Source organism: Ranitomeya imitator, chromosome 1, assembly GCF_032444005.1.
Source record: "Ranitomeya imitator isolate aRanImi1 chromosome 1, aRanImi1.pri, whole genome shotgun sequence".
NCBI lineage: Eukaryota > Metazoa > Chordata > Amphibia > Anura > Dendrobatidae > Ranitomeya > Ranitomeya imitator.
The window spans coordinates 333,129,496-333,155,601 of NC_091282.1; the positions used below are offsets into that span (position 1 = coordinate 333,129,496).

General features: G+C 43.5%; 1 protein-coding gene across 2 annotated transcripts in view; it reads left to right on the forward strand.

The window, feature by feature from the left end:
• Positions 1-23,728, forward strand: part of LOC138671222 (sodium-dependent serotonin transporter-like) — a 316,922-nt gene extending 293,194 nt beyond the window's left edge. The window contains exons 12-14 of one of the 2 annotated variants that reach the window (XM_069759212.1): positions 13,531-13,631; positions 19,102-19,269; positions 21,956-23,728. In XM_069759212.1, coding sequence (XP_069615313.1) covers positions 13,531-13,631; positions 19,102-19,269; positions 21,956-22,036 — 350 coding nt within the window. In that variant the 3' untranslated portion in view covers positions 22,037-23,728. The remainder of the gene's footprint in view (positions 1-13,530; positions 13,632-19,101; positions 19,270-21,955) is intronic. The other variant, XM_069759204.1, reaches the window with a different exon arrangement.
• Positions 23,729-26,106: the final 2,378 nt, after the last annotated feature.

Genomic DNA, 26,106 nt, shown 5'->3' on the forward strand with positions numbered 1-26,106 from the left:
TACAGGAGAAATTGGACCCCAAAAGTTGTTGTCCAGTTTCTCCTGAGTACGCTGATACCCCATGAGTGGGGGTAAACCACTGTTTGGGCACACGTCGGGGCTCAGAAGGGAAGTAGTGACTTTTGAAATGCAGACTTTGATGGAATGGTCTGCGGGTGTCACGTTGCGTTTGCAGAGCCCCTGGTGTGCCTAAACAGTAGAAACCCCCACAAGTGACCCCATTTTAGAAACTAGACCCCCCAAGGAACTTATCTAGATATGTGGTGAGCACTTTGAACCCCCAAGTGCTTCACAGACGTTTACAACGCAGAGCCGTGAAAATAAAAAATCATTTTTCTTTCCTCAAAAATTATGTTTTAGCAAGCATTTTTTTAGATTCACAAGGGTATCAGGAGAAATTGGACCCCAGTAATTGTTGCGCAGTTTGTCCTGAGTATGCTGGTACCCCATATGTGGGGGTAAACCACTGTTTGGGCACACGTCAGGGCTCGAAAGTGAGGGAGCACCATTTGACTTTTTGAATACGAGATTGGCTGGAATCAATGGTGGCGCCATGTTGCGTTTGGAGACCCCTGATGTGCCTAAACAGTGGTAACCCCTCAATTCTAACTCCAACACTAACCCCCCCACACCCCTAACCCTAATCCCAACTGTAGCCATAACCCTAATCACAACCCTAACCACAACCCTAATTCCAACCCTAACCCTAAGGCTATGTGCCCACGTTGCGCATTCGTGTGAGATATTTCTGCACCATTTTTGAAAAATCCGCGGGTAAAAGGCACTGCGTTTTACCTGCGGATTTTCCGCGGATTTCCAGTGTTTTTTGTGCGGATTTCACCTGCGGATTCCTATTGAGGAACAGGTGTAAAACGCTGCGGAATCCGCACAAAGAATTGACATGCTGCGGAAAATACAACGCAGCGTTTCCGCGCGGTATTTTCCGCACCATGGGCACAGCGGATTTGGTTTTTCATATGTTTACATGGTACTGTAAACCTGATGGAACACTGCTGCGAATCCGCAGCGGCCAATCCGCAGCCAAATCCGCACAGTGTGCACATAGCCTAATTCTAAAGGTATGTGCACACGCTGCGGAAAACGCTGCGGATCCGCAGCAGTTTCCCATGAGTTTACAGTTCAATGTAAACCTACGGGAAACAAAAATCGCTGTACACATGCTGCGGAAAAACTGCACGGAAACGCAGCGGTTTACATTCCGCAGCATGTCACTTCTTTGTGCGGATTCCGCAGCGGTTTTACAACTGCTCCAATAGAAAATCGCAGTTGTAAAACCGCAGTGAAATGCGCAGAAAAACCGCGGTAAATCCGCCATAAATCCGCAGTGGTTTAGCACTGCGGATTTATCAAATCCGCAGTGGAAAAATCCGCAGAGGACCAGAATACGTGTGCACAAACCGAAACCCTAACCCTAGCCCTAACCCTAGCCCTAACCCTACCCCTAACCCTACCCCTACCCCTACCCCTAACCCTACCCCTACCCCTAACCCTACCCCTACCCCTAACCCTACCCCTAACCCTAACCCTACCCCTAACCCTACCCCTAACCCTAACCCTAACCCTACCCCTACCCCTACCCCTACCCCTAACCCTACCCCTAACCCTAACCCTATTCTAACATTAGTGGAAAAAAAAATTTCTTTATTTTTTTATTGTCCCTACCTATGGGGGTGACAAAGGGGGGGGTGTCATTTATTAGATTATATCTCAGTGATCAAAATGTACTTTGGAACGAATCTGCCGGCCGGCAGATTCGGCGGGCGCACTGCGCATGCGCCCGCCATTTTGGAAGATGGCGGCGCCCAGGGAGAAGACGGACGGGACCCCGGCTGGATCGGTAAGTGTGATGGGGTGGGGTGGGGGTTTCGGAGCACGGGGGGGGGAATCGGAGCGCGGGAGGGGTGGAACGGAGCACGGGGGGCGTGGAACGGAGCACGGGGGGTGGAACGGAGCACCGGGGGGGGTGGATCGGAGTGCAGGGGGGGTGATTGGGGCACGGGGGGGTGATTGGAGCACGGGGGGAGCGGACAAGAGCACGGGGGGGAGCGGAGCACTGGACGGAGGGGAGCCGGAGCAGTGTACCGGCCAGATCGGGGGGCTGGGGGGGCTATCGGTGGGGTGGGGGCACATTAGTATTTCTAGCCATGGCCGATGATATTTCAGCATCGGCCATGGCTGGATTGTAATATTTCACCCGTTATAATAGGTGAAATATTGCAAATCGCTCTGATTGGCAGTTTCACTTTCAACAGCCAATCAGAGCGATCGTAGCCACGAGGGGGTGAAGCCACCCCCCCTGGGCTAAACTACCACTCCCCCTGTCCCTGCAGATCGGGTGAAATGGGAGTTAACCCTTTCACCCGATCTGCAGGGACGCGATCTTTCCATGACGCCACATAGGCGTCATGGGTCGGATTGGCACCGACTTTCATGACGCCTACGTGGCGTCATGGGTCGGGAAGGGGTTAAAGGTGCCTCCTACTGGTTTTACAAAAGAAAGAAGACTTTGCGAAGAGACTACTTTTGGACATGACGCAGAAGGTCTTGCTTTCATCGGACTTGCAGACAGAGAGAATCTGCACTATTCCAAAGAGACTTGGTTCCCTCTTAAAGGGAATGTTCACATGTTGCACTGAAGTTATAATGTTGCCTTAAGAAAAGTTGAAATGTTAATAATGTTGTGATTCAGAAAAGTTTGATAATGTTACTAGAGATTGAGGACAGGAAAGATTGAAAGTGAACCCGTAGGGGTTAGAGAGAGAGTCCTCCTTAGAACCGTAGAACGATAGTTGGTTGCTGATAGAAAGACAATGACAGTAGGCCCAGCCAAGGAGCTAGGCGGTCCTGCATTGGTGAAGCTAGAAAGAAAAGAAAAAGTTGAGTTTGTCTTATAGTACTTTATAGTAGGCCTCTAGTGGGTTCAGCTTATACGCCCTTAAAGGAAAAGTTAAATTACACAGGTCAACAAAAAAAAAAATTTTTTCTGGTGTCCAAAATATTTTAATGAATTTGGGGTATTTTTGGGGTGCTGATTCTGAATATGCTATCAGTTTTGCCAGATTGGCTCAAGTTTTTGAGATTTTTGGTATCTTATTTATAGCACTTGTTGGTAAATGCGACGCATCATCTCATTAATTTCTTTGGATTAGTACTTGAACTGAGCAGTTCTCAATATAGTTTTGTGTTAATTAGTGTTCTAAAAGTTTGTTCATAGCTTGATTTTTGCACTAACTTTATGTTGTTGTCTGTTTTCCAGTGAAAAGCATGAACTCATCAAGAAGAAGTTGTCTTAACGATCCAGACTCATTCTGTTACATTTGTGGTGAATACACACTGCCAATACACACTTCATCATCATCAGGTGGGGGAAGGTCAGGTAACATGGTAAACACAGGTACAGGCACATCTTCACAATGAGGGACAGGCCTTCTTGCAGATTCCATGTTAGGATACTCCCATTTTCGTTTCTTATGCTTATTGAATCCTTGCACTTGCACTGCACAGAAATAACAGTCATCATGATGATTTTTTTGCTCTCTCCACACCATTGGAACACCAAATTTGAAGCTTTTTCTTTGTCCTTTGCTCCATTTTCGTAATAATTCGATACATGCTTTGCACACTATGTGTGGTGCCCAAAACTTGTCTTGGTCCCCAAGCATAACCCCAAAATAGGCAAAATACACTTTTTTTACGAAGTCTGTTATGTTTCTTCTATGTTTTGGCAGTGTGTATTCACCACAAATGTAACAGAATGAGTCTGGATCGTTAAGACAACTTCTTCTTGATGAGTTCATGCTTTTCACTGGAAAACAGACAACAACATAAAGTTAGTGCAAAAATCAAGCTATGAACAAACTTTTAGAACACTAATTAACACAAAACTATATTGAGAACTGCTCAGTTCAAGTACTAATCCAAAGAAATTAATGAGATGATGCGTCGCATTTACCAACAAGTGCTATAAATAAGATACCAAAAATCTCAAAAACTTGAGCCAATCTGGCAAAACTGATGACATATTCAGAATCAGCAGCCCAAAGTTACCCTAAATTCGATGAAATATCTTTGGCACCAAAAATGCTGTTGACCAGTGTTATTGTTCAGAATTTGCACTTAGTAGAATACCCGGAAGGGTACCAGAAGTTATTTATAGTCAGAACGTTATTTAACCCCTTCCCGACCTGTGACACAGCGTATGCGTCATGAAAGTCGGTGCCAATCCGACCTGTGACGCATATGCTGTGTCACAGAAAGGCGTCCCTGCAGGCCGGGTGAAAGGGTTAACTCCAATTTCACCCGGCCTGCAGGGACAGGGGGAGTGGTAGTTTAGCCCAGGGAGGGTGGCTTCACCCTCCCCCCTCCCCGTGGCTACGATTGCTCTGATTGGCTGTTGAAAGTGAAACTGCCAATCAGAGTGATTTGTAATATTTCACCTAAAAAACTGGTGAAATATTACAATCCAGCCATGGCCGATGCTGCAATATCATCGGCCATGGCTGGAAACACTTATGTGCACCCTCCCCACCCCACCGATCGCCCCCCCAGCCCTCCGATCTGTGGTCCGCTCCCCTCCGTCCTGTGCTCCGCTCCCCCGTCCTCCTGTCCGCTCCCCCCGTGCTCCAATCAAACCCCCCCCGCACTCCGATCACCCCCCCGCACAGCGATCCCCCCCTACCGTGCTCCGATCCACCCCCCTGCACAGCGATCCCCCACCCCGTGCTCCAATCCACCCCCCCGTGTTCCGATCCACCCACCCATGCTCCGATCCACCCCCCCGTGCTCCGACGCCCCCCGTGCCCTGATCTCCCCCCCCCCTTATACTTACCTAGCCTCCCGGGATCCGTCCGTCTTCTTTCCTGGGCGCCGCAATCTTCCAAAATGGCGGGCGCATGTGCAGTGCGCCTGCCGAATCTGCCGGCCGGCAGATTCGTTCCAAAGTGAGTTTTGATCACTGAGATAGGTTATATCTCAGTGATCAAAATAAAAAAAATAGTAAATGCCCCCCCCCCCCCTTTGTCACCCCCATAGGTAGGGACAATAAAAAAAAAAAAAAAAAAATTTCCACTAAGGTTGGGGTAAGAACTAGGGTTAGGGTTAGGGTTAGGGTTAGGGGTAGGGTTAGGGGTAGGGTTAGGGTTTCGGTATGTGCACACGTATTCTGTTCCTCTGCGGATTTTTCCGCTGCGGATTTGATAAATCCGCAGTGCTAAACTGCTGTGGATTTATCGCGGATTTACTGCGGTTTTTCTGCGCATTTCACAACTGCGATTTTCTATTGGAGCAGTTGTAAAACCGCTGCGGAATCCGTAGAAAGAAGTGACATGCTGCGGAATGTAAACCGTTGCGTTTCCGTGCAGTTTTTCCGCAGCATGTGTACAGCGATTTTTGTTTCCCATAGGTTTACATTGAACTGTAAACTCATGGGAAACTGCTGCGGATCCGCAGCGTTTTCCGCAGCGTGTGCACATACCTTTAGAATTAGGCTATGTGCACACGGTGCGGATTGGCCGCTGCGGATTTGCAGCAGTGTTCCATCAGGTTTACAGTACCATGTAAACCTATGGAAAACCAAATCCGCTGTGCCCATGGTGCGCAAAATACTGCGCGGAAACGCTGCGTTGTATTTTCCGCAACATGTCAATTCTTTGTGCGGATTCCGCAGCGTTTTACACCTGTTCCTCAATAGGAATCCGCAGGTGAAATCCGCACAAAAAACACTGGAAATTCGCAGAAAATCCGCAGGTAAAACGCAGTGCCTTTTACCCGCGGATTTTTCAAAAATGATGCTGAAAAATCTCACACGAATCCGCAACGTGGGCACATAGCCTTAGGGTTAGGGTTGGAATTAGGGTTGTGGTTAGGGTTGTGATTAGGATTATGGCTACAGTTGGGATTAGGGTTAGGGGTGTGGGGGGGTTAGTGTTGGAGGTAGAATTGAGGGGTTACCACTGTTTAGGCACATCAGAGGTCTCCAAACGCAACATGGCGCCATCATTGATTCCAGCCAATCTTGTATTCAAAAAGTCAAATGGTGCTCCCTCAATTCCGAGCCCCGACGTGTGCCCAAACAGTGGTTTACCCCCACATATGGGGTACCAGCATACTCAGGATAAACTGCGCAACAATTACTGGGGTCCAATTTCTCCTGTTACCCTTGTGAAAATAAAAAAATGCTTGCTAAAACATCATTTTTGAGGAAAGAAAAATTATTTTTTATTTTCACGGCTCTGCGTTGTAAACGTCTGTGAAGCACTTGGGGGTTCAAAGTGCTCACCACATATCTAGATAAGTTCCTTGGGGGGTCTATTTTCTAAAATGGGGTCACTTGTGGGGGGTTTCTACTGTTTAGGCACACCAGGGGCTCTGCAAACGCAACGTGACGCCCGCAGACCATTCCATCAAAGTCTGCATTTCAAAAGTCACTACTTCCCTTCTGAACCCCGACGTGTGCCCAAACAGTGGTTTACCCCCACACATGGGGTATCAGCGTACTCAGGAGAAACTGGACAACAACTTTTGGGGTCCAATTTCTCCTGTAACCCTTGGGAAAATAAAAAATTCTGGGCTAAAAAATTATTTTTGAGGAAAGAAAACGTATTTATTATTTTCACGGTTCTGTGTTATAAACTTCTGTAAAGCACTTGGGGGTTGAAAGTGCTGACCACATATCTAGATAAGTTCCTTTGGGGGTCTAGTTTCCAAAATGGGGTCACTTGTGGGGGGGTTTCTACTGTTTAGGCACACCAGGGGCTCTGCAAATGCAACGTGACGCCCGCAGACCATTCCATCAAAGTCTGCATTTCAAAAGTCACTACTTCCCTTCTGAGCCCCGACGTGTGCCCAAACAGTGGTTTACCCCCACACATGGGGTGGCAGCTTACTCAGGAGAAACTGGACAACAACTTTTGTGGTCCAATTTCTCCTGTAACCCTTGGGAAAATAAAAAAATTCTGGGCTAAATAATTATTTTTGAGGAAAGAAAACGTATTTATTATTTTCACTGCTCTGTGTTATCAACTTCTGTGAAGCACTTGTGGGTTCAAAGTGCTCACCTCACATCTAGATAAGTTCCTTTCGGGGTCTAGTTTCCAAAATGGGGTACTTGTGGGGGGTTTCTACTGTTTAGCCACATCAGGGGCTCTGCAAACGCAACGTGACGCCCGCAGAGCATTCCATCAGTCTGCATTTCAAAACGTCACTACTTCACTTCCGAGCCCCAGCATGTGCCTAAACAGTGGTTTACCCCCACATATGGGGTATCACCGTACTCAGGAGAAACTGGACAACAACTTTTGGGGTCAAATTTCTCCTGTTACCATTGGGAAAATAAAAAATTGCGGGCTAAAAAATCATTTTTGAGAAAATAAATTTTTTTTTTAATTTTCATGGCTCTGCGTTATAAACTTCTGTGAAGCACTTGAGGGTTCAAAGTGCTCACCACACATCTAGATTAGTTCCTTTGGGGGTCTAGTTTCCAAAATGGGGTCATTTGTGGGGGATCTCCAATGTTTAGGCACACAGGGGCTCTCCAAACGCGACATGGTGTCCGCTAATGATTGGAGCTAATTTTCCATTTAAAAAGCCAAATGGCATGCCTTCCCTTCTGAGCCCTGCCGTGCGCCCAAACAGTGGTTTACCCCCACATATGGGGTATCTGCGTACTCAGGACAAACTGGACAACAACATTTGTGGTCCAATTTCTCCTATTTCCATTGGCAAAATAGGAAATTCCAGGCTAAAAAATCATTTTTGAGAAAAGAAAAATTATTTTTTATTTTCATGGCTCTGCATTATAAACTTCTGTGAAGCACCTGGGGGTTTAAAGTGCTCATTATGCATCTAGATAAGTTCCTTGGGGGGTCTAGTTTCCAAAATGGGGTCACTTGTGGGGGAGCTCCAATGCATAGGCACACAGGGGCTCTCCAAACGCGACATGGTGTCCGCTAACAATTGGAGCTAATTTTCCATTCAAAAAGTCAAAAGGCGCGCCTTCCCTTCCGAGCCCTGCCGTGTGCCCAAACAGTGGTTTACCCCCACATATGAGGTATCGGCGTACTCGGGAGAAATTGCTCAACAAATTTTAGGATCCATTTTATCCTATTGCCCATGTGAAAATGAAAAAATTGAGGCGAAAATAAATTTTTTGTGAAAAAAAAGTACTTTTTCATTTTTACGGATCAATTTGTGAAGCACCTGAGGGTTTAAAGTGCTCACTAGGCATCTAGATAAGTTCCTTGGGGGGTCCAGTTTCCAAAATGGGGTCACTTGTGGGGGAGCTCCAATGTTTAGGCACACAGGGTCTCTCCAAACGCGACATGGTGTCCGCTAACGATGGAGATAATTTTTCATTCAAAAAGTCAAATGGCGCTCCTTCCCTTCCGAGCCTTACCATGTGCCCAAACAGTGGTTTACCTCCACATGTGAGGTATCAGTGTACTCAGAAGAAATTGCTCAACAAATTTTAGGATCCATTTTATCATGTTGTCCATGTGAAAATGAAAAAATTGAGGCTAAAAGAATTTTTTTGTGGAAAAAAAAGTACTTTTTCATTTTTACGAATCAATTTGTGAAGCACCTGGGGGTTTAAAGGGCTCACTATGCATGTAGATAAGTTCTTTGGGGCGTCTAGTTTCCAAAATGGGGTCACTTGTGGGGGAGCTCCAATTTTTAGGCACACGGGGGCTCTCCAAACGTGACATGGTGTCCGCTAAAGAGTGCAGCCAATTTTTGATTCAAAAAGTCAAATGGCGCTCCTTCCCTTCCAAGCCCTGCCGTGCACCCAAACAGTGGTTTACCCCCACATATGAGTTATCAGCGTACTCAGGACAAATTGGACAACAACTTTCGTGGTTCAGTTTCTCCTTTTACCATTGGGAAAATAAAAAAATTGTTGCTGAAAAATCATTTTTGTGACTAAAAAGTTAAATGTTCATTTTTTCCTTCCATGTTGCTTCTGCTGCTGTGAAGCACCTGAAGGGTTAATAAACTTCTTGAATGTGGTTTTGTGCACCTTGAGGGGTGCAGTTTTTAGAATGGTGTCACTTTTGGGTATTTTCAGCCATATAGACCCCTCAAACTGACTTCAAATGTGAGGTGGTCCCTAAAAAAATGGTTTTGTAAATTTCGTTGTAAAAATGAGAAATCGCTGGTCAAATTTTAACCCTTATAACTTCCTAGCAAAAAAAAAATTTGTTTCCAAAATTGTGCTGATGTAAAGTAGATGTGTGGGAAATGTTATTTATTAACTATTTTGTGTCACATAACTCTCTGGTTTAACAGAATAAAAATTCAAAATGTGAAAATTGCGAAATTTTCAAAATTTTCGCCAAATTTCCGTTTTTATCACAAATAAACACAGAATTTATTGACCTAAATTTACCACTAACATGAAGCCCAATATGTCACGAAAAAACAATCTCAGAACCGCTAGGATCCATTGAAGCGTTCCTGAGTTATTACCTCATAAAGGGACACTGGTCAGAATTGCAAAAAACGGCAAGGTCTTTAAGGTCAAAATAGGCTGGGTCATGAAGGGGTTAAAAATATTTAACCTTGTTTTGTTTGTAACGTTCAAGTGTCCTCCCCTCCCATAAAGGGAAGCCTTGTTATATTTACTTGTTTCAAGCATTCCAACATTTTGTATGTCTTTTGCTGACATGTATTGTTGTTCTTCTTCCCAGTCCAGGAGTACTGGATTTAACCGGGGGGGAGTGCAGCGCTCCAGAGATCTGGTCGTTGCAGTATGATACTCTGCCGCTAAGGGGAGTGATGGTACGTCTGATGGCACTGAAGGAATTCTTCTGACCAGGTATCACCAGCACACATTACACTTCACACTCCGGCCACTAGGGGGAGAAAAAGGCTTTACTTATTGGGCCACTCTTCACACTGGTAAAACTAGGGGTTGGATAGGAAGTTAGTCAGAAGCTGACTGGGTTGGATTCAGACAACATCTCGTGGCAGGGGGTGTTGCAGGGAGAAGATTCAGGGGGGTGCCTGTCAGGCGTGGGAACCTGGCAGGTACCTAGCGAACAGAACAGAACGTTACGGAACCGCGCCTGCACTACCTTGCGGCGGTATCCTAAGAAAGAGACACGAAGCGAAGGATATTTTGGAACAGTGAGAAACGAGATCAGCACAAAGGAGATCCAGTAGGAGTCGTGTCCCGAGAACGGCAACATCCTACTGAGGCGCGTAGCCAGTGGCCGGAACACCGAGGAAGTAACTGACTCTATGCCTTACTTGAAACTCCGCAGGACAGTTAATTATAGGTTGGCTGTCTACCTTAAATTTCCTATGAAGACATAGGGGGCAACGCGTGGAGAGGGGCGTCTCTAGGGTCCCTGAAGAGCTCCGAGCCTTCCCGTCATACGGGTGCGTCCTAGCCATAACATACCTGGGGGACGAGAAACTAGTAACATCTGGAACAAAATAGAAAGAAAGAGAAAGAACTAGAACGAACGAACGAACTAGAACAGAAGTTGTGAAGACTATACCGAATGCTCAGCAGGGTAGCACTACAACACACAGGCGCTATTGGTAGGCAACGATTTCCACCTGTAAAGGGAACTCTGGATGTGCCATCGGACCGGCCGGTCTCAGACAGCCCTGTTAACTGTGCTCTGGATTGTGAATCCTGAAGTCTTCAGTAAAGAGGTAAAGAGACTGCAACCTTGTGTCCTCGTTATTGTCTGCACCTCACACCATCGCCATCTACATCACTTTGAAGCCCTGGGGACACACTTCACCTGTGGAAGGTATACCATCTAGCTGCCATTCCATCACCCCAGCGGGCCCCAAGCAGCGTCGGTCATCCTGACCGAACACCACAGGTGGCGTCACGAAAACTTGACAGACTCCTATCACCTTTTATTGGATGCCCCTTAGCAGGGTCTGAGACAGAAAGGAGACAGAAAGGACCGGTACCGAGTAACCTGTGGCCCTGTGTCTGGGGGCGATCCGTATGACCTTACCCACACCATTGGCACCTTCATGTGTACAGTGTACATTATTACCAAACTGCTACGCAGATTAGTTGGACTGCTGTGCACATGAGACCTAGTGATGCAGTGGAAATTCCTTGCTGATAAAACACTGATTATATTGAAACTACAACACACAAACTAAAGGTACCTTCACACATAACGATTTTGTTAACGATATCGTTGCTTTTTGTAACGTAGCAACGATATCGTTAACGAAATCGTTATGCGTGACAGCGACCAACGATCAGGCCCCTGCTGGGAGATCGTTGGTCGCTGGGAAATGATCAGGACCTTTTTTTGGTCGCTGATCACCCGCTGTCATCGCTGGATCGGCGTGTGTGACGCCCATCCAGCGATGTGTTCACTGGTAACCAGGGTAAATATCCGGTTACTAAGCTTAGTAACCCGATATTTACCCTGGTTACCATTGTAAAAGTAAAAAAAAAAGAAAACACTACATACTCACATTCCGATGTCTGTCACGTCCCCCGGTGTCAGCTTCCCTGCACTGACTGTGAGCGTCGGCCGTAAAGCAGAGCACAGCGGTGACATCACCGCTGTGCTCTGCTTTACGGCCGGCCAGCGCTGACACAGTCAGTTACTGTTACCCGGGGACTTCGGCATCGTTGAAGACAGTTTCAACGATGCCGAAGTCGTTGGTCGCTGGAGAGAACTGTCTGTGTGACAGCTCCCCAGCGACCACACAACGACTTACCAACGATCACGGCCAGGTCGTATCGCTGGTTGTGATCGTTGGTAAGTCGTTTAGTGTAACGGTACCTTTAGGCTATGTTCACACGTGGGTTTTCCCGCAGCGGATTTGATAAATCTGCAGGGCAAACCCGCTGCGGTTATCCCTGCAGATTTATCGCGTTTTGTCCTGCGGTTTCCGCTGCGGGGTTTACTCCTACTGTTGATGCTGCATATGCAGCAATATGCAGCATCAATAGTAGTGTTAAAAATAATAAAAATAATGATATACTCACCCTTTGACGTCCCGATCTCCTTGGCGCTGCAGGCGGCGGTCCGGTTCCAAAGATGCTGTGCGAGAAGGACCTTCGTGACGTCATGGTCATGTGACCGCGACGTCACCGCAGGTCCTGGTTGCATAGCAAACCTGAGAACGGACGGCTGCGTGCAGCGCTGAGAGGTGAGTATAGCATTATTTTTTATTTTAATTCTTTTTTTTTTTTACACAAATATGGTTCCCGGGGCCTGGAGGAGAGTCTCCTCTCCTCCACCCCGGGTGCCACCTGCACATTATCCGCTTACTTCCCGCATGGTGGGCACAGCCCCATGCGGGAAGTAAGCGGATCAATGCATTCCTATGGGTGCAGAATCGCTGCGTTCCCGTGCGGTTTTTCCCGCAGCATGTGCACAGCGGTTTGCGGTTTCCATAGGGTTTACAGGTTACTGTAAACGCTATGGAAACTGCTGCGGACCCGCAGCTGCAAAATCGCCGCGGTTCCGCGGTAAAAACCGCAAAGTGTGAACATGGCCTTAGGCCCCTTCACACATCCTTTTTTTATGTCAGTATGCAATCCGTTTTTAAGGTCCACAAATACGGACACGCACACATTGTATTTCATGGAGGTGCACATACATCAGGTTTTTCACAGGGACCGTGAGTCCATGTAGAAAACTCGAAGACATGTCATTTTTTTGCGTAGTACGGACAAAATGCACATGCACACGGATGACATCCGTGTGTCATCAGCGTGATACATACCGACCCCTGGTGAGAAGTGGTACAGTTCCCACTGTTCGAAGGCGCCGACCGGCTGCTGAAGGCAGCTCTCATCATTGTCTCTTGCTCACACTGAGATCTGTGCGACTAGTTGACAATGTTGGGAGTTGTATTCAGCAGTTGTGTCACTCCTGTGTATAATAAAGAATTACATTTAAAACAACGGTGTAGGCTCCCGCACAATTTTCATAACCAGCAGAGGGAAAGCCCATGGCTGGGGGCTGATGTTAATAATCTAGGACAAGGAACAATATCTCGTATGGTTCACAGGCTATTAATAACAGCTCACTGCTGTTTACTTTACCCTTCCTGGTGAATTTACGGAAGACCCCAGAAAAGAGATATTTTATTTTATTCTTTATTTTACACAGGAGTTACACTGCGCCTGCTGAACACAACTTCCATCATTGTTGCCTGAGTGGGAGACCATGAGAGCTGTTTCAGCAGCCGGCACCTGGGAACAGCGCGAACTGTGCTGCTTTTCCCAGGCGCCGCCACGTGTCACATGGACACGGACAGCACACGGATGTAACACACAGACAGCAAACACAGATAAACCGATGTCACACGGCTGTCACATACGTACACATTGACTATGGTTCTCATCAGTACTATTTTTTCCAGTAAAGGAATCATCACAATGTGTGAAGGATTCCTAATAAATGAAACATCCCTGTAATAAGACTCTCTAGCTCTATATTATGCCGCTCTCAGATTATATAGCAAAAATCTTGTGATAGATTCTCTTTAAATCAGTTTGTCCTCAATTTGCAGGAATACAAAGGTTCTGTAATGATGTGAAGGCCATGCTGGGATTCACTCCTGGAATATATTGGAGAGTTTGCTGGGTGGCAATCAGTCCTGCATTTCTTGCTGTAAGTATATGTCTTTTAAATTACACTACTGTAATTACATTTCAGTGCAAAGTCAAGGCAGACAACTGTAGGTTACATTTGGTTTTAGAACAATCAGCTAACAAAACCACCACCAATTAAATTAAGGCTGTGTGCCCACGTTGCGTTTTTTATGCACTTCTACCGCATTTTTTGCCCCAGCGGAACCGCATTCCCATGCAATCCTATGGAATTCTGCAGTTGCTGTGCCCATGCTGCAGATTTTCCCGCTGCAGAATCGCATAGCGGTAAAATCAGCAGCATGTTCATTATTTCTGCGGCGATTCTGCAGCCATTGAAAAGCTCACTTTACGCATGTGACTAGGGTTGAGCGACCTTGACTTTTTTAGGGTCGAGCCGGGTTTCGGGAAACCCGACTATCTCAAAAGTCGAGTCGAGTGAAATCGGCCAATTATGGCGAAAAGTCGAGGATCGACCGAAACACGAAACCTAATGCAAAGCCAATGGGGATTTTTTTCTCTCTCTCTCTCTCTCTCTCTCTCTCTATATATATATATATTTACCCTGGTTAGCATTGTAAAAGTAAAAAAAAAAACAGTACATACTCACATTCTGATGTTTGTCACGTCCCCCGGCGTCCACAGGGTTAAAACTGCTTTCAGCAGGAGCGCTGCTAATGCACGCGCTGTTGCCGAGAGTTTCCCTGCACTGACTGTGTCAGCGCCGGCCGTAAAGCAGAGCACAGTGGTGACGTCACCGCTGTTACTGCCGGCGCTGACAGTCAGTGCAGGGAAACTCTCGGCAGCAGCGCGTGCATTAGCAGCGCTCTTGCCGAAAGCAGTTTTAACCCTGTGGACGCCGGCTGGGGACGTGACAGACATCAGAATGTGAGTATGTAGTGTTTTTTTCTTTACTTTTACAATGTTAACCAGGGGAAATATCGGGTTACTAAGCGCGGCCCTGCACGTAGTAACCCGATGTTTACCCTGGTTACCCCGGTGCTGCAGGGGGACTTCGGCATCGTTGAAGACAGTTTCAACGATGCCGAAGTCGTTCCCCTGATCGTTGGTCGCTGGAGAGAGCTGTCTGTGTGACAGCTCCCCAGCGACCACACAACGACTTACCAACGATCACGGCCAGGTCGTATCGCTGGTCGTGATCGTTGGTAAGTCGTTTAGTGTGACCAAAGCTTTAGTATATTACATAACCCAGAAAAAGCAATAGTGTGCAAAAAACACACCGTACATATATCCTCTGGCTAAAGACAGAATCAGTTGTGGAGGATACCCACTAATAAAACATAACTTTTAATATTAAATGCTAAAAAATGCACATCCAACAGGACACAAACGAGAAAAAAAACAAAAAACATACAAAGTGCTCAGGTGAACCAGTGCTCAATTGAAAAGAATGGTTTGATCTCACCCAAGCTGCCGGACACTGTACACTTCCGTACGACACAGTGAAGATCCAATTAGATGAGGAGGGGCAGGGCTAAAGTAGTATGTCTACCCTGTAACCCCTATGTAACTCCTGTCCTAACAAGGAACCAGCCCACCCAATATGTATAAAGGCAGAGTCCCAAAACCTCTTAAAATGTGGTATCTTCCTCCCTACGCGTTTCAACTCCGGTCATGGAGAATCATCAGGGGAGTCATATGGAAAGAAGTGCCAACGGGCACAGAGATGTAAGTCCGTCTAAGTTATGGGGCCTGCAGTGGCTAGGCAACCCAAGCTGGAAATGACCGTCTGTACTATTGGTCCCTTTAAAAAGAGGGTGGCACATGTTAAGGAGCTGAAACTCCTAAACCCTTCATCCAATTTTAATGTGGATACCCTCAAATGAAAGCTGAAAGTCTGAACTTCAACTGCATCTGAATTGTTGTGTTTAAAATTCATTGTGGTAATGTCTATAACCAAAATTAGAAAAATGTTGTCTCTGTCCAAATATATATGGACCTAACTGTATACATGGATATTGCTGCCAAAGTACAGATATGATGTGACCTCAACGTAAAATTGAATTCAGTAGATATATGTGTCATTGGCAGTGCTAACTCAAGAATGGCTTTAAACAAGCCTAAACAAATAAAACATGAAGTGAAGGGGTAATCTTACTGATTATGACGTGGCACACGTTATAAACACTGGCAACACGCTGTCCCCACCACCCCAACGCACATTTCGGTTAGACTTCTTCAGGGGGCGTTTTTCAGATATTCTTTTTCCCTTTTTTTAAAAATATATACTTATTAAAGATCTAATTTTAAAAGGATTATACTCTCCGGTGGTGGTCCATTCACTTCCTCCTCTTAGTGTTTCATAATTCACTGAAGATAGATTTTACCAGTGAATTGAGAATTTTGACAGTGACTGATGAGTCTAGGAGGAGAAAAACACTTATTTCTTTGATAAAATATATTAAACATATTACAAAGTTTCTTGCTTTCACCCAGACTATTGATTTTTAAAAACAAATTAAAATAGTTACTCTTTAACACCTTACCGACATATAAGTCATATGTAGACTCCCTATCTTTGTTGCAGGCTCAGGAACTCACACAGCATCTTTACTCACAGATGATGGCTGTGTTATTCAGCCATCATCTGCCTCTTACAGTCGCGGATGAAACGGAGCTCTGAAAGTGACTGTTGACCCATTAAATAGCTTTGTCGATCTCTCACAACAGTATTTACAACGCATGCCCAGGAGAGCACTGTTTTAACTGGCCCATGCCCAGTAGTGCACTGTTCTACCTGCCCATTGCCCTCTATGTGATGTGATCACGGGGTGCCATTAGGTTGCCATGATGGCCAAGGGCCTACCAAAGACCTCCAATCCTGGCATAACGGTACCCCTATGAAAGGCAGACGATGGCTGGCATTCATAGAAGACTGTGATACTGCTAAATATAGTGAAAAGTAAAAACAAGTTTTTAAAAATATTTTAAAAAAATCAAAAATATATCAATTTGAATTGATTTCTTCTCTTCCATTAAAAAAATAAAAATAAAAAATAAATGCACACATATATGGCATCTCCATGTCCCTAAAAGTCTGATGTATTAAAATATAAAATTAATTAACCTGATCTATAAACACTATGAGATATAAAAATCAAGAATTGCTTTTTCAGCCACTACAGAGTTGCAAAAAAGGCAATTAGAAGTGATGAAAAGATTTACCCAAAAATAGTATAAATGAAATGTCAACTCAAGGAATAAAAAACAAGTCTTCACACAGCTAAATCGACCAAAAATGTAAACCGTTACAGGTCTTGAAAAATGCCAACACAAGTAAAAAAATGTCTGGACGAATTCTTAAATAAAAATGTATGTTTGGTGTCAGCATAATAATGCTTACCTGAAAAATCATATTGTCAGATCATGTTTACTTTATAATGAACGCTATAAAAACAAAGCCCAAGAAACAATTGCTGAATTGCGTATTTTTTTCCTGCTTTCCAGTACATCCCATGATAAACTGAATGATATCATTCAAAAGTGCAACTTGTCCCTTCCAAATCAAGCCCTCATTCAGCCATATCAATGGAAAAATTAAAAAAAATGATGGCATCTTGGCAGGCGAACAAAAAAGAAAAGTGCAAAAATGAAAAATTGTACAGTCAGAAAGGAGTTAGTTGTCATGTATGTTGTTGAATAATAGTGTACTAATATTTAATTACATTTTATAAATAGGAGAAAAAATTGGAGTAACCAAATAATGAGTAAAAAAGTGCAAAATGTATTAAAGATAATCAAAGAACACACTATAAAATTGTCAACCAGGACGGACACACAGGAATATATATAATAGTAATGTGCACATAGTAGTAGATCATGGGATAATGCATCTACCCAGGGTTTTAACTAGATGTTAACAAAAGTACAAGGTAAGTCGAGCCCAATAAGATATAGTAATGTAATTGCCCGCAGAGTAGAAAGGGCTATATAATCAATTAAAGGCAAGGCTTATCAAGACTTGTTACAGAACCGGCAGGATGGCAATCAGCCCCAGATGATGGCGTGTGGCCCCAGTAATGTGCATATAGAAAAAAGATCATTGGGTAATGCATCTGCCCGGAATTAAACTAGATGCTAACAAAGTACAAGGTAGGTCAAGCCCAGTGTAATATAGCAGTATAATTGCCCACAGAGCAACAAGGGCTATATAATAAATTAAAGGCAGGGCTTACCAAGGTTTGTGCACAAAACTAGCAAAGTGGCAATCAGCCCCAAATGATGGCGGGTAGCCCCGACGTGCGTTTCGTGTCTACAGTAGACACTTCCTCAGGGGGTGTAGTGTCAGTGTGAGGAAAAGGACCTTATATTGCCATAGAAACAGGTCACAAGGTGTATCACATGGTTGTGATCACCCAATAATAAATGGCGCTGTCGACGCATGCGCAGTGCATCCAGACAGGTCCTAGCATGGAAGCTGAGCGTCAGGCATCACTGTGCATGCGCCGGCAATAGTATCGCCTGGGACATGCACTGGAGGCAAACAAAGACGCCCAGTTACATGCTGGACGTGGAAGACAGCAGCGCGCATGCGTACGGCCGTATATGGGTATAAAAGGTACCGGAGGACATGATACATACGGTATAAGTAACCTGGAATATCAGCCATAATAACATATATAAAAAATGTAATCACGATTTATACAGTAGTACAGCATAGCCATCCTGAAACAAAGGGGACAAGCAATGTATTTAATAAATATAGCGTAATAGTAACAAGATATATTTGTCCGCTTGTTTCCAGTAGCAAGTTGTGTAACGAGATGTTCATAATTGGCATAAGGTCCGATGGAAAAACGCATGGCCATATGACATATATAAAAAACTATAAACAAGATAAGAGAAGACAATGTTAAAATAACAATAAAAAAACACACAAAAAGAAACGATCTAGGGGTAACACATCATGCACATAAATGTACAATACAACAGTAAATCTGTAATATATTATTTGACCACAAAATATCCAGTTGTCTAGGCTAAATATTTTATGTACAATACTGCTTCTCACAGAAAATCCTTAGGGTGCTTTCACACTGAGTTTTGGCATCTGTTCGATGGTTTAGTCAGGGCTTATGTCCAAATTCTCTGCAAAACTGCATTTGGGTGTATGCGCCAATGGGCCATAGACTATGATGGAGCCAACAGAGCAAACGTGCCCTCTGCCATGCTTCATTTTAGAGTGTATACGCCTACTGTATACGGACACTCAGACATTATCCACTACGTCTGAGTGTCCGCCTCCAGTAGGCGCACACGCCCGAAAATGATGCACGTCAGAGTGCACATTCGCTCTGTCGGCACCATTATAGTCTATGGCCCTATCAGCGCATACACCTGAGTCCCGTTTTGCTGAAGTTTCGGATGTAAGCCCCGACAGGACCAACAAACAGATGGCAAACCGCAGTGTGAACGCACCATTGCAGACAGATCACTATTTGAATTCTCATATCAACCACCTATCTGTTTAGTTTATCATAGTAAGCTCATTTATGGATCAACCACCCCTGATGCTATTTGACTACAAATATCCGGAATGGACCATTTGGGTTGGATACCTAATTGGAGCATCATCCTTTATCTGGATTCCAATATACATGGTGTATAAACTAGTATGGACGCCAGGATCCCTCAAAGAGGTAAAGCATGTGCAATAGAAATGCTTTCTATATTAAACTGTTATATTTTCTAGATTAAACTAAATTCTGATGGGATCCAAAACAGCACTGTATACTGTAGATAGGTCCATGAATATACTGTAACTCACAATATAGAGATTGAAACGAAGCAAAAAAGTGAGAGGTACTAAAATATTACTTTTAATAAGTATCAATTAGCCACAAGAGCGGTACACATAAAATAGTGAGTAGTCTACTAATCAAATTGAATATCCGATAAATCTCTATCAAATATAGATGATCCAATTGGACACACACCAATTGATCTAATCTAAATAAATTAAAAACACTACTATGTAAGCGGTTGTCAGGTATATAACTCAGGGTAGTCAAATACAGTTAAAAAACGACAGTGGTTAATGCTATATATTAATATACCCCATTTTCCATGTATCTGCCAAATACAAATTCAACAAGAAAAGAATGATACCCTACATCCCTCTATTGAAAAGACTGTGTATATGAGAATAAATAGAACAATCTTACCTATTTGGTTGATCTGATTGGTGGGATGTGTGAATACCAGTCACCTTGGAGGCATCCAGAGGCACTTAAAGGCCCTAAAATCCCTCAAACCAGGTACTGTCTCTCCCTAGGGTCCCATTAAACTCCCGCCATTAGAAGGGCAGTTCACAGCTGTGTCTCTAAAAATTGGCGACAAAATACAGCCGCCTAGGAGACACCTCGGACCACCATTTCAGGCGGCCCAACAGTGCTCAGGGCAAATGTCCAGCCTGACACCCCTAGATATGGCCTTATTATAATCTGATATACTAATACAATCATATTCCCATTATTAATCAATGTTAGTTAATAATATTATTTACTATTCTTTTCTTCTGTACCATTATATTTCGCAGTGCTATACATACATGCTGTCCCCTATGGGGCCGCCCACAGTCTAAATTCCCTATCCGTATGTCTGGGAGGAAACCCACACAAGCTCCTTGCAGATGTCATCATTGTGGGTTTTTAGCTCAAGACCACAACACTGTAAAGCAACAGTGCTAACCACTGAACCACTGTGCTGCTCAAATAATATGCTATCTAAATATCAAGTAATCACTTAGAAAAGGGATTCAGTATATAGTGGGGAAAAAAAGTATTTAGTCAGCCACCAATTGTGCAAGTTCTCCCACGTAAAAAGATGAGAGAAGCCTGTAATTGACATCATAGGTATACCACAACTATGAGAGTCAAAATGAGTAAACAAATCTAGAAAATCACCTTGTCTGATTTGGCAAGATTTGTTTTGCAAATTATGGTGGAAAATAAGTATTTGGTCACCTAAAAACGTGCAAGATTTCTGGCTCTCACAGATCTGTAACTGCTTATTTAAGAGGCTCCTCTGTCCTCCACTCATTACCTGTAGTAATGGCACCTGTTTGAACTTATCAGTATAAAAGACACGTGTCCACAACATCAAACAGTCACACTACAAACTCCACTATGGTGAAGACCAAAGAGCTGTCGAAGGACACCAGAAACAAAATTGTAGCCCTGCACCAGACTGGGAAGACTGAATCTGCAAAAAGGAAGCAGCTTGGTGTGATGAAATCAACTGTGGGAGCAATAATAACAAAACGGAAGACATACAAGACCACTGATGTCCAAGGGAATGACCTGCATAGAGCTGGGACAACTGTAACAAAGGCTACTATCAGTAACACACTACACCGCCAGGGACTCAGATCCTGCAGTGCCAGACGTGTCCCCCTGCTTAAGCCAGTACATGTCCGGGCCCGTCTGAAGTTTGCTAGAGAGCATTTGGATTATCCAGAAGAGTATTGGGAGAATGTCATATGGTCTGATGAAACCAAAGTAGAACTGTTTGGTAGAAAAAAAACTCATCGTGTTTTGAGGAGACAGAATGCTGAGTTGCATCCAAATAACACCATACCTACTGTGAAGCATGGGGTGGCAACATCATGCTTTGGGGCTGCTTCTCTGCAAAAGGGACCAGTATGACTGATCCGTGTACATGAAAGAATGAATGGGGCCATGTATCGCGAGATTTTGAGTGCAAACCTTCTTCCATCAGCAAGGGCATTGAAGATGAAATGTGGATGGGTCTTTCAGCATGATAATGATCCCAAGCACACGATGGAGTGGCTTCATAAGAAGTATATGAAGGTCCTGGAGTGGCCTAGCCAGTCTCCGGATCTCAACCCCATAGAAAACCTTTAGGAGTTGAAAGTATGTGTTGCCCAGCGACAGGCCAATCACTGCTCTAGAGGAGATCTGCATTTAGGAATGGGCCAACATACCACTAACAGTGTGTACCAACCTTGTGAAGACTTACAGAAAACATTTGACCTCTGTCATTGCCAACAAAGGATATATAACAAAATATTGAGATGAACTTTTGTTAATGACCAAATACTTATTTTCCACCATAATTTGCAAAATAAATCTTGCCAAATCAGACAATGTGATTTTCTGGATTTGTTTTCTCATTTTGACTCTCATAGTTGTGGTCTACCTATGATGTCAATTACAGGCCTTTCTCGTCTTATGAAGTGGGAGAACTTGCACAATTGGTGGCTGATAAAATACCTTTTTTCCCCACTGTAAATAAAATAATTTGGTTTTATGTATTTTGTTGCCTGATCCTGACTGATCTCTTATTTTTTTCATTTATCTTTAGAGGCTGGCTATTTGTATTCGACCTGAAAATGTTGTGAAGGATCAGCAGTCTGATTCCTTGTGTATGGCAATGGCACCCTAGTTACACCTCTCTAGCCAAAGAGTTTTGCTCACTAACCTGAGATGTGGCAGGGAATTGGCCAATGGTGCTTTAAAACAGTCTTCACTCCTCGTGGAGGGGTTTTGCCAAGTCAGAAGCTACTGCTATTGGTACAACTGGAGAAATGTACATAGTCATGTTTTTTATATGGTAACAGTTAAATTATGGCACAGATTTTGTCACTAAGATTTATTTATTATAAAATATGTCTAGTCTCTTTCTGCTAGCAATACAGAGGTAGTAAAGGGGTTGTCCACTACTAAGAAAACCCCTTCTCATACCCCACGCTTGGCCTTGATAAAATAAAAAAAATATACTCACCTCAAGTGCCTGCGCCATTCCAGCTGTGTCAGCAATTGCTGCCGGGGCTCTTGTGTGGTACCTGGTGCTGGGTACCCAACTTCGGACAGTGACAGCAGCACTGATTGGGTGCAAGGCACCACGTGTCATACAACCGCATGAGAGCCCCCGGTAACGCGAGTGGCGGCACTGCTGGAACGGTGCAAGTGAGTATAGGCTGTCGAGGCCAAGTGTGGTGAATGAAAAGGGGTTGTCCTAGTATTGAACAACCTCTTTAATATGAGGCATAATATTTGTCTGTCCCTAACTCCACTAAACTATACTGTATATTATCAGTGCTAATTAATTCTCAACAACTAATTCTACTAATATGGGGATGTGCCATAATCTAAATGCCAAGTATGTAGATTTAGATGATTCTTTAGCAATGTATAACTAAAATAAAAATATCCCAACCAATGATAGAAGCTGGAATCATTTGGGCTCTTCCTCAATATTTGCCTTCTTGCCTCCTCCTTGACCAATGAGAAGATAAAATAACTATCAGATTATACAATATAGTTGTCAATATGTACATAGAATAGTTACTTCTAAGCATATACGGTATTTATGATCTATTTTAAAAAGCACTGTACATGACGAGAGGAACCTTGGAGGAACTTTACTTGCTTTACAGAATTACTTGTGTTTTCAGTATGTTCCAAATTTATTTATGAAACAACATATGTCTGTTAATAATAAATGTTAAAGATCCTAACTATGGAAATTCACAATGTAATATTTTAAATTCTATAAATTCTTGTTCGTCTTCTTGAAGCTCTAGAATGTCTGTATCATCAACATGAGGATGATCCTTTATATTCCTAGATGACATATTGCAGCATATACAAAAACTATACTAAATGAAGATATACTGTATAAGCAACAAATTAATGTATGGACATACTATAGAATACAACTATATTAAATATGGATATATGAAATTTCAGATGGTAAGAATGCATAATAAGACAAATGCATTCTTGCAACAGGTTATGTTTATGGATAAAATGAAAAACAACAGTTCTTGTAAATTCTCTGAGTTTTGGAAAAGTAGAGTGAATTCTGCTATCAATCACTACTGAATTTTAATACCATTTTGAGATAACAAATACTGAAGAATAGCAAAGAAATAGAATATATTTAGTAGATTATTTGTGCTAAGACAGAACTGGAAAATAAGTGGCATCGCACAAGGGTTCTCATTTTTATTGACTGTCAAAATTTAATAATATGTTTTGAGTGTTAAATTATTGTTTACCCTATTTAAACAGTTCAACTTATATGGTAACTAATGTATTAAGTACAATGAAAATAAAGTAAACTAAAATAGCAACTGGGGTGTGTAGTAGTTACAAGCAAAAATGAAAATGTGACCGTATTTTTTTATCCTTATGAGTAATTGCAGTCTTTTCCTTTATGTAAGAGTCCCAATATACCTGAGGTTACTAGTTGAGAAATCGTTTAATAAATTATTGTTAAATGAACATTCATAGCCATGCTTTTAGTCCAAACAGGCCATAAATGTTTAGTGTTACCCACCAAACCAGAGATTGGAAAACTATGTGTATATGTAGCCACTCCTGACTTCTCGACTCCCGCTATTAGGGAGCTCACATGGGTTGCATCCAAGAGTTATTCAGGAACTCAGTTCAATTATTGATGTGCCCCTGTTCATAATTTATAGAGATTCTTTAATGACTGTTACAATGTCAGTCAACTTACACAAAACTAATGTGTCTATTTTCAAAAAGAGATCTAGGTTTTTTCAGGTAATTACAGACTAGTAAGTGTAACAATGATTGTATAAAACATTATTTTAGGAGGTTATATACAGAAGTATATGAAATCAAATAACATAAGTGATAGCCAGCACAGTTTTACTAAGAATTGAAGTTGTCAACCTAGCCTGATTTGTTTTTCTGGAAGAAATTAGTAGAATCCTGGACAGAGGGGTAGCTCTGGATGTTGTGTTTTCAGACTTTGTAAAGGTGTTTGACACTGTCACGCTTAGATACCTAATGGGGTTTAGAAAGTGAGGTTTGCAATTGACTTCAAAACTGACTCAAATACTTCACCCAGAGAGTTATAGTGAAAGACTGTTATTCTGAATGGTCTCTGGTTATAAGTGTAGTCCCTCCAAGGTTCAGTGCTCACTCCACTACTATCGAACTTATTTAATAATTGTATAGAAAGTAGAGTTGAGGGAATATGTTCGGATTCCCTCTTATTCGGTGCCCCAGCTGCATGTGTCGCGGCTGTGTCACAGTCACAACACATGCATGGAGAGCCTGTTTGTTGGTCTCGTAACACATGCAGCTGTGGAGCCGATCAGCTGATCGACCGGCACTTTCCAGGAAGCCAGATTCCCTCTGCAGCTTATTCAGCAAGCACTGAATATGCCGAATAAGAGGGAACCCAAACTTATTCGCTCATCTCTAATAGAAAGGAGGATTAATAGTGTTGTTCCTAATTTGCAGATGTCATTAAGCTGTAGTAGAGGATGGAGGATGTTCATAAGTTGCAAACAGACTTGGACATAGTGAGCATTTGGCAGATTAGGCCGATAAATGTACAGTTATAGATGGGCTAACAATATGTAGACATTGTATGTTCTAGGGTAGTGATGGCGAACCTTTTAGAGACCGAGTGCTCAAAAAGAAACCCAAAACCCACATATTTATCACAAAGTCCCAAAATGGCAATTTGACCTGAATACTGAGATTCTAGTTTAGAAAAAACAACCCATACATTAACATCTTTTGTCTTACTAGAAAAACACAATATGATTGACTCACAGCTCCTCTATACACAGAACGGTATAATGAGCCCACAACGCCCCTACACACAGTATAATGGGCCCACAGCTTCCCCATACACATTATAATGCCCCTACAGCTCACCTATACACAGTATGGGCCCACAGCTTCCCTGTACACAGTATAATGGCCCACAGCACCCCTATGCACAGTATAATGGGCTCGCAGCTCCCCCATACACAGCATGATGGACCCACAGTTTTCCTATACACAGTATGATGGGCTCACAGCTCCCCTATGAACAGTATGATGGACCCACAGCTCCCCTACACATAGTATGATGAGCCACAGCATTCCTATACATTGTATTATGTCCTCACTACTCCCCCAAAACACAGTATAATGACCCTCACAGTAGTCCTCACATTGCATAATAGCTTCACACGGTATAATGGACTCCACTTTACTCCCCACAATTTGAGGGCCCCATCAATAGTCCTCACACTTTATGATCGCTCCCACAATAGTCCCCATACTTTGAGGGCACCCAAACTGTATGAGAACGCCCACATTAGCTCCCACACTGTATGAAGGCCCCCCACAGGAGTCCCCACACTTTGAGGGCCCCCACACTATGAGGGTCTCCACAATAGTCCCCACACTGTATGATTGCCACCTCATTATCTCCCATACTGTATGAGACCCCCACCACAGTATTCACCAAACTGTATAATGGCCCACACATTACCTACCATACTGCATAATTGCCCCTACACTTTGAGGGTCCCCCACAGTAGCCCCTAAAATGTATAAGAGCCCTCCTCCACACTATATGAGTGTCCCACACACTGTATGATGACCCCACAGTCACCCCAAAAGTTTTAAGTAAAATTAAAAAAAATCATATACGGTACTCACCTAATCAAGGATCCTGACGAGTCCACAGGGTGGACA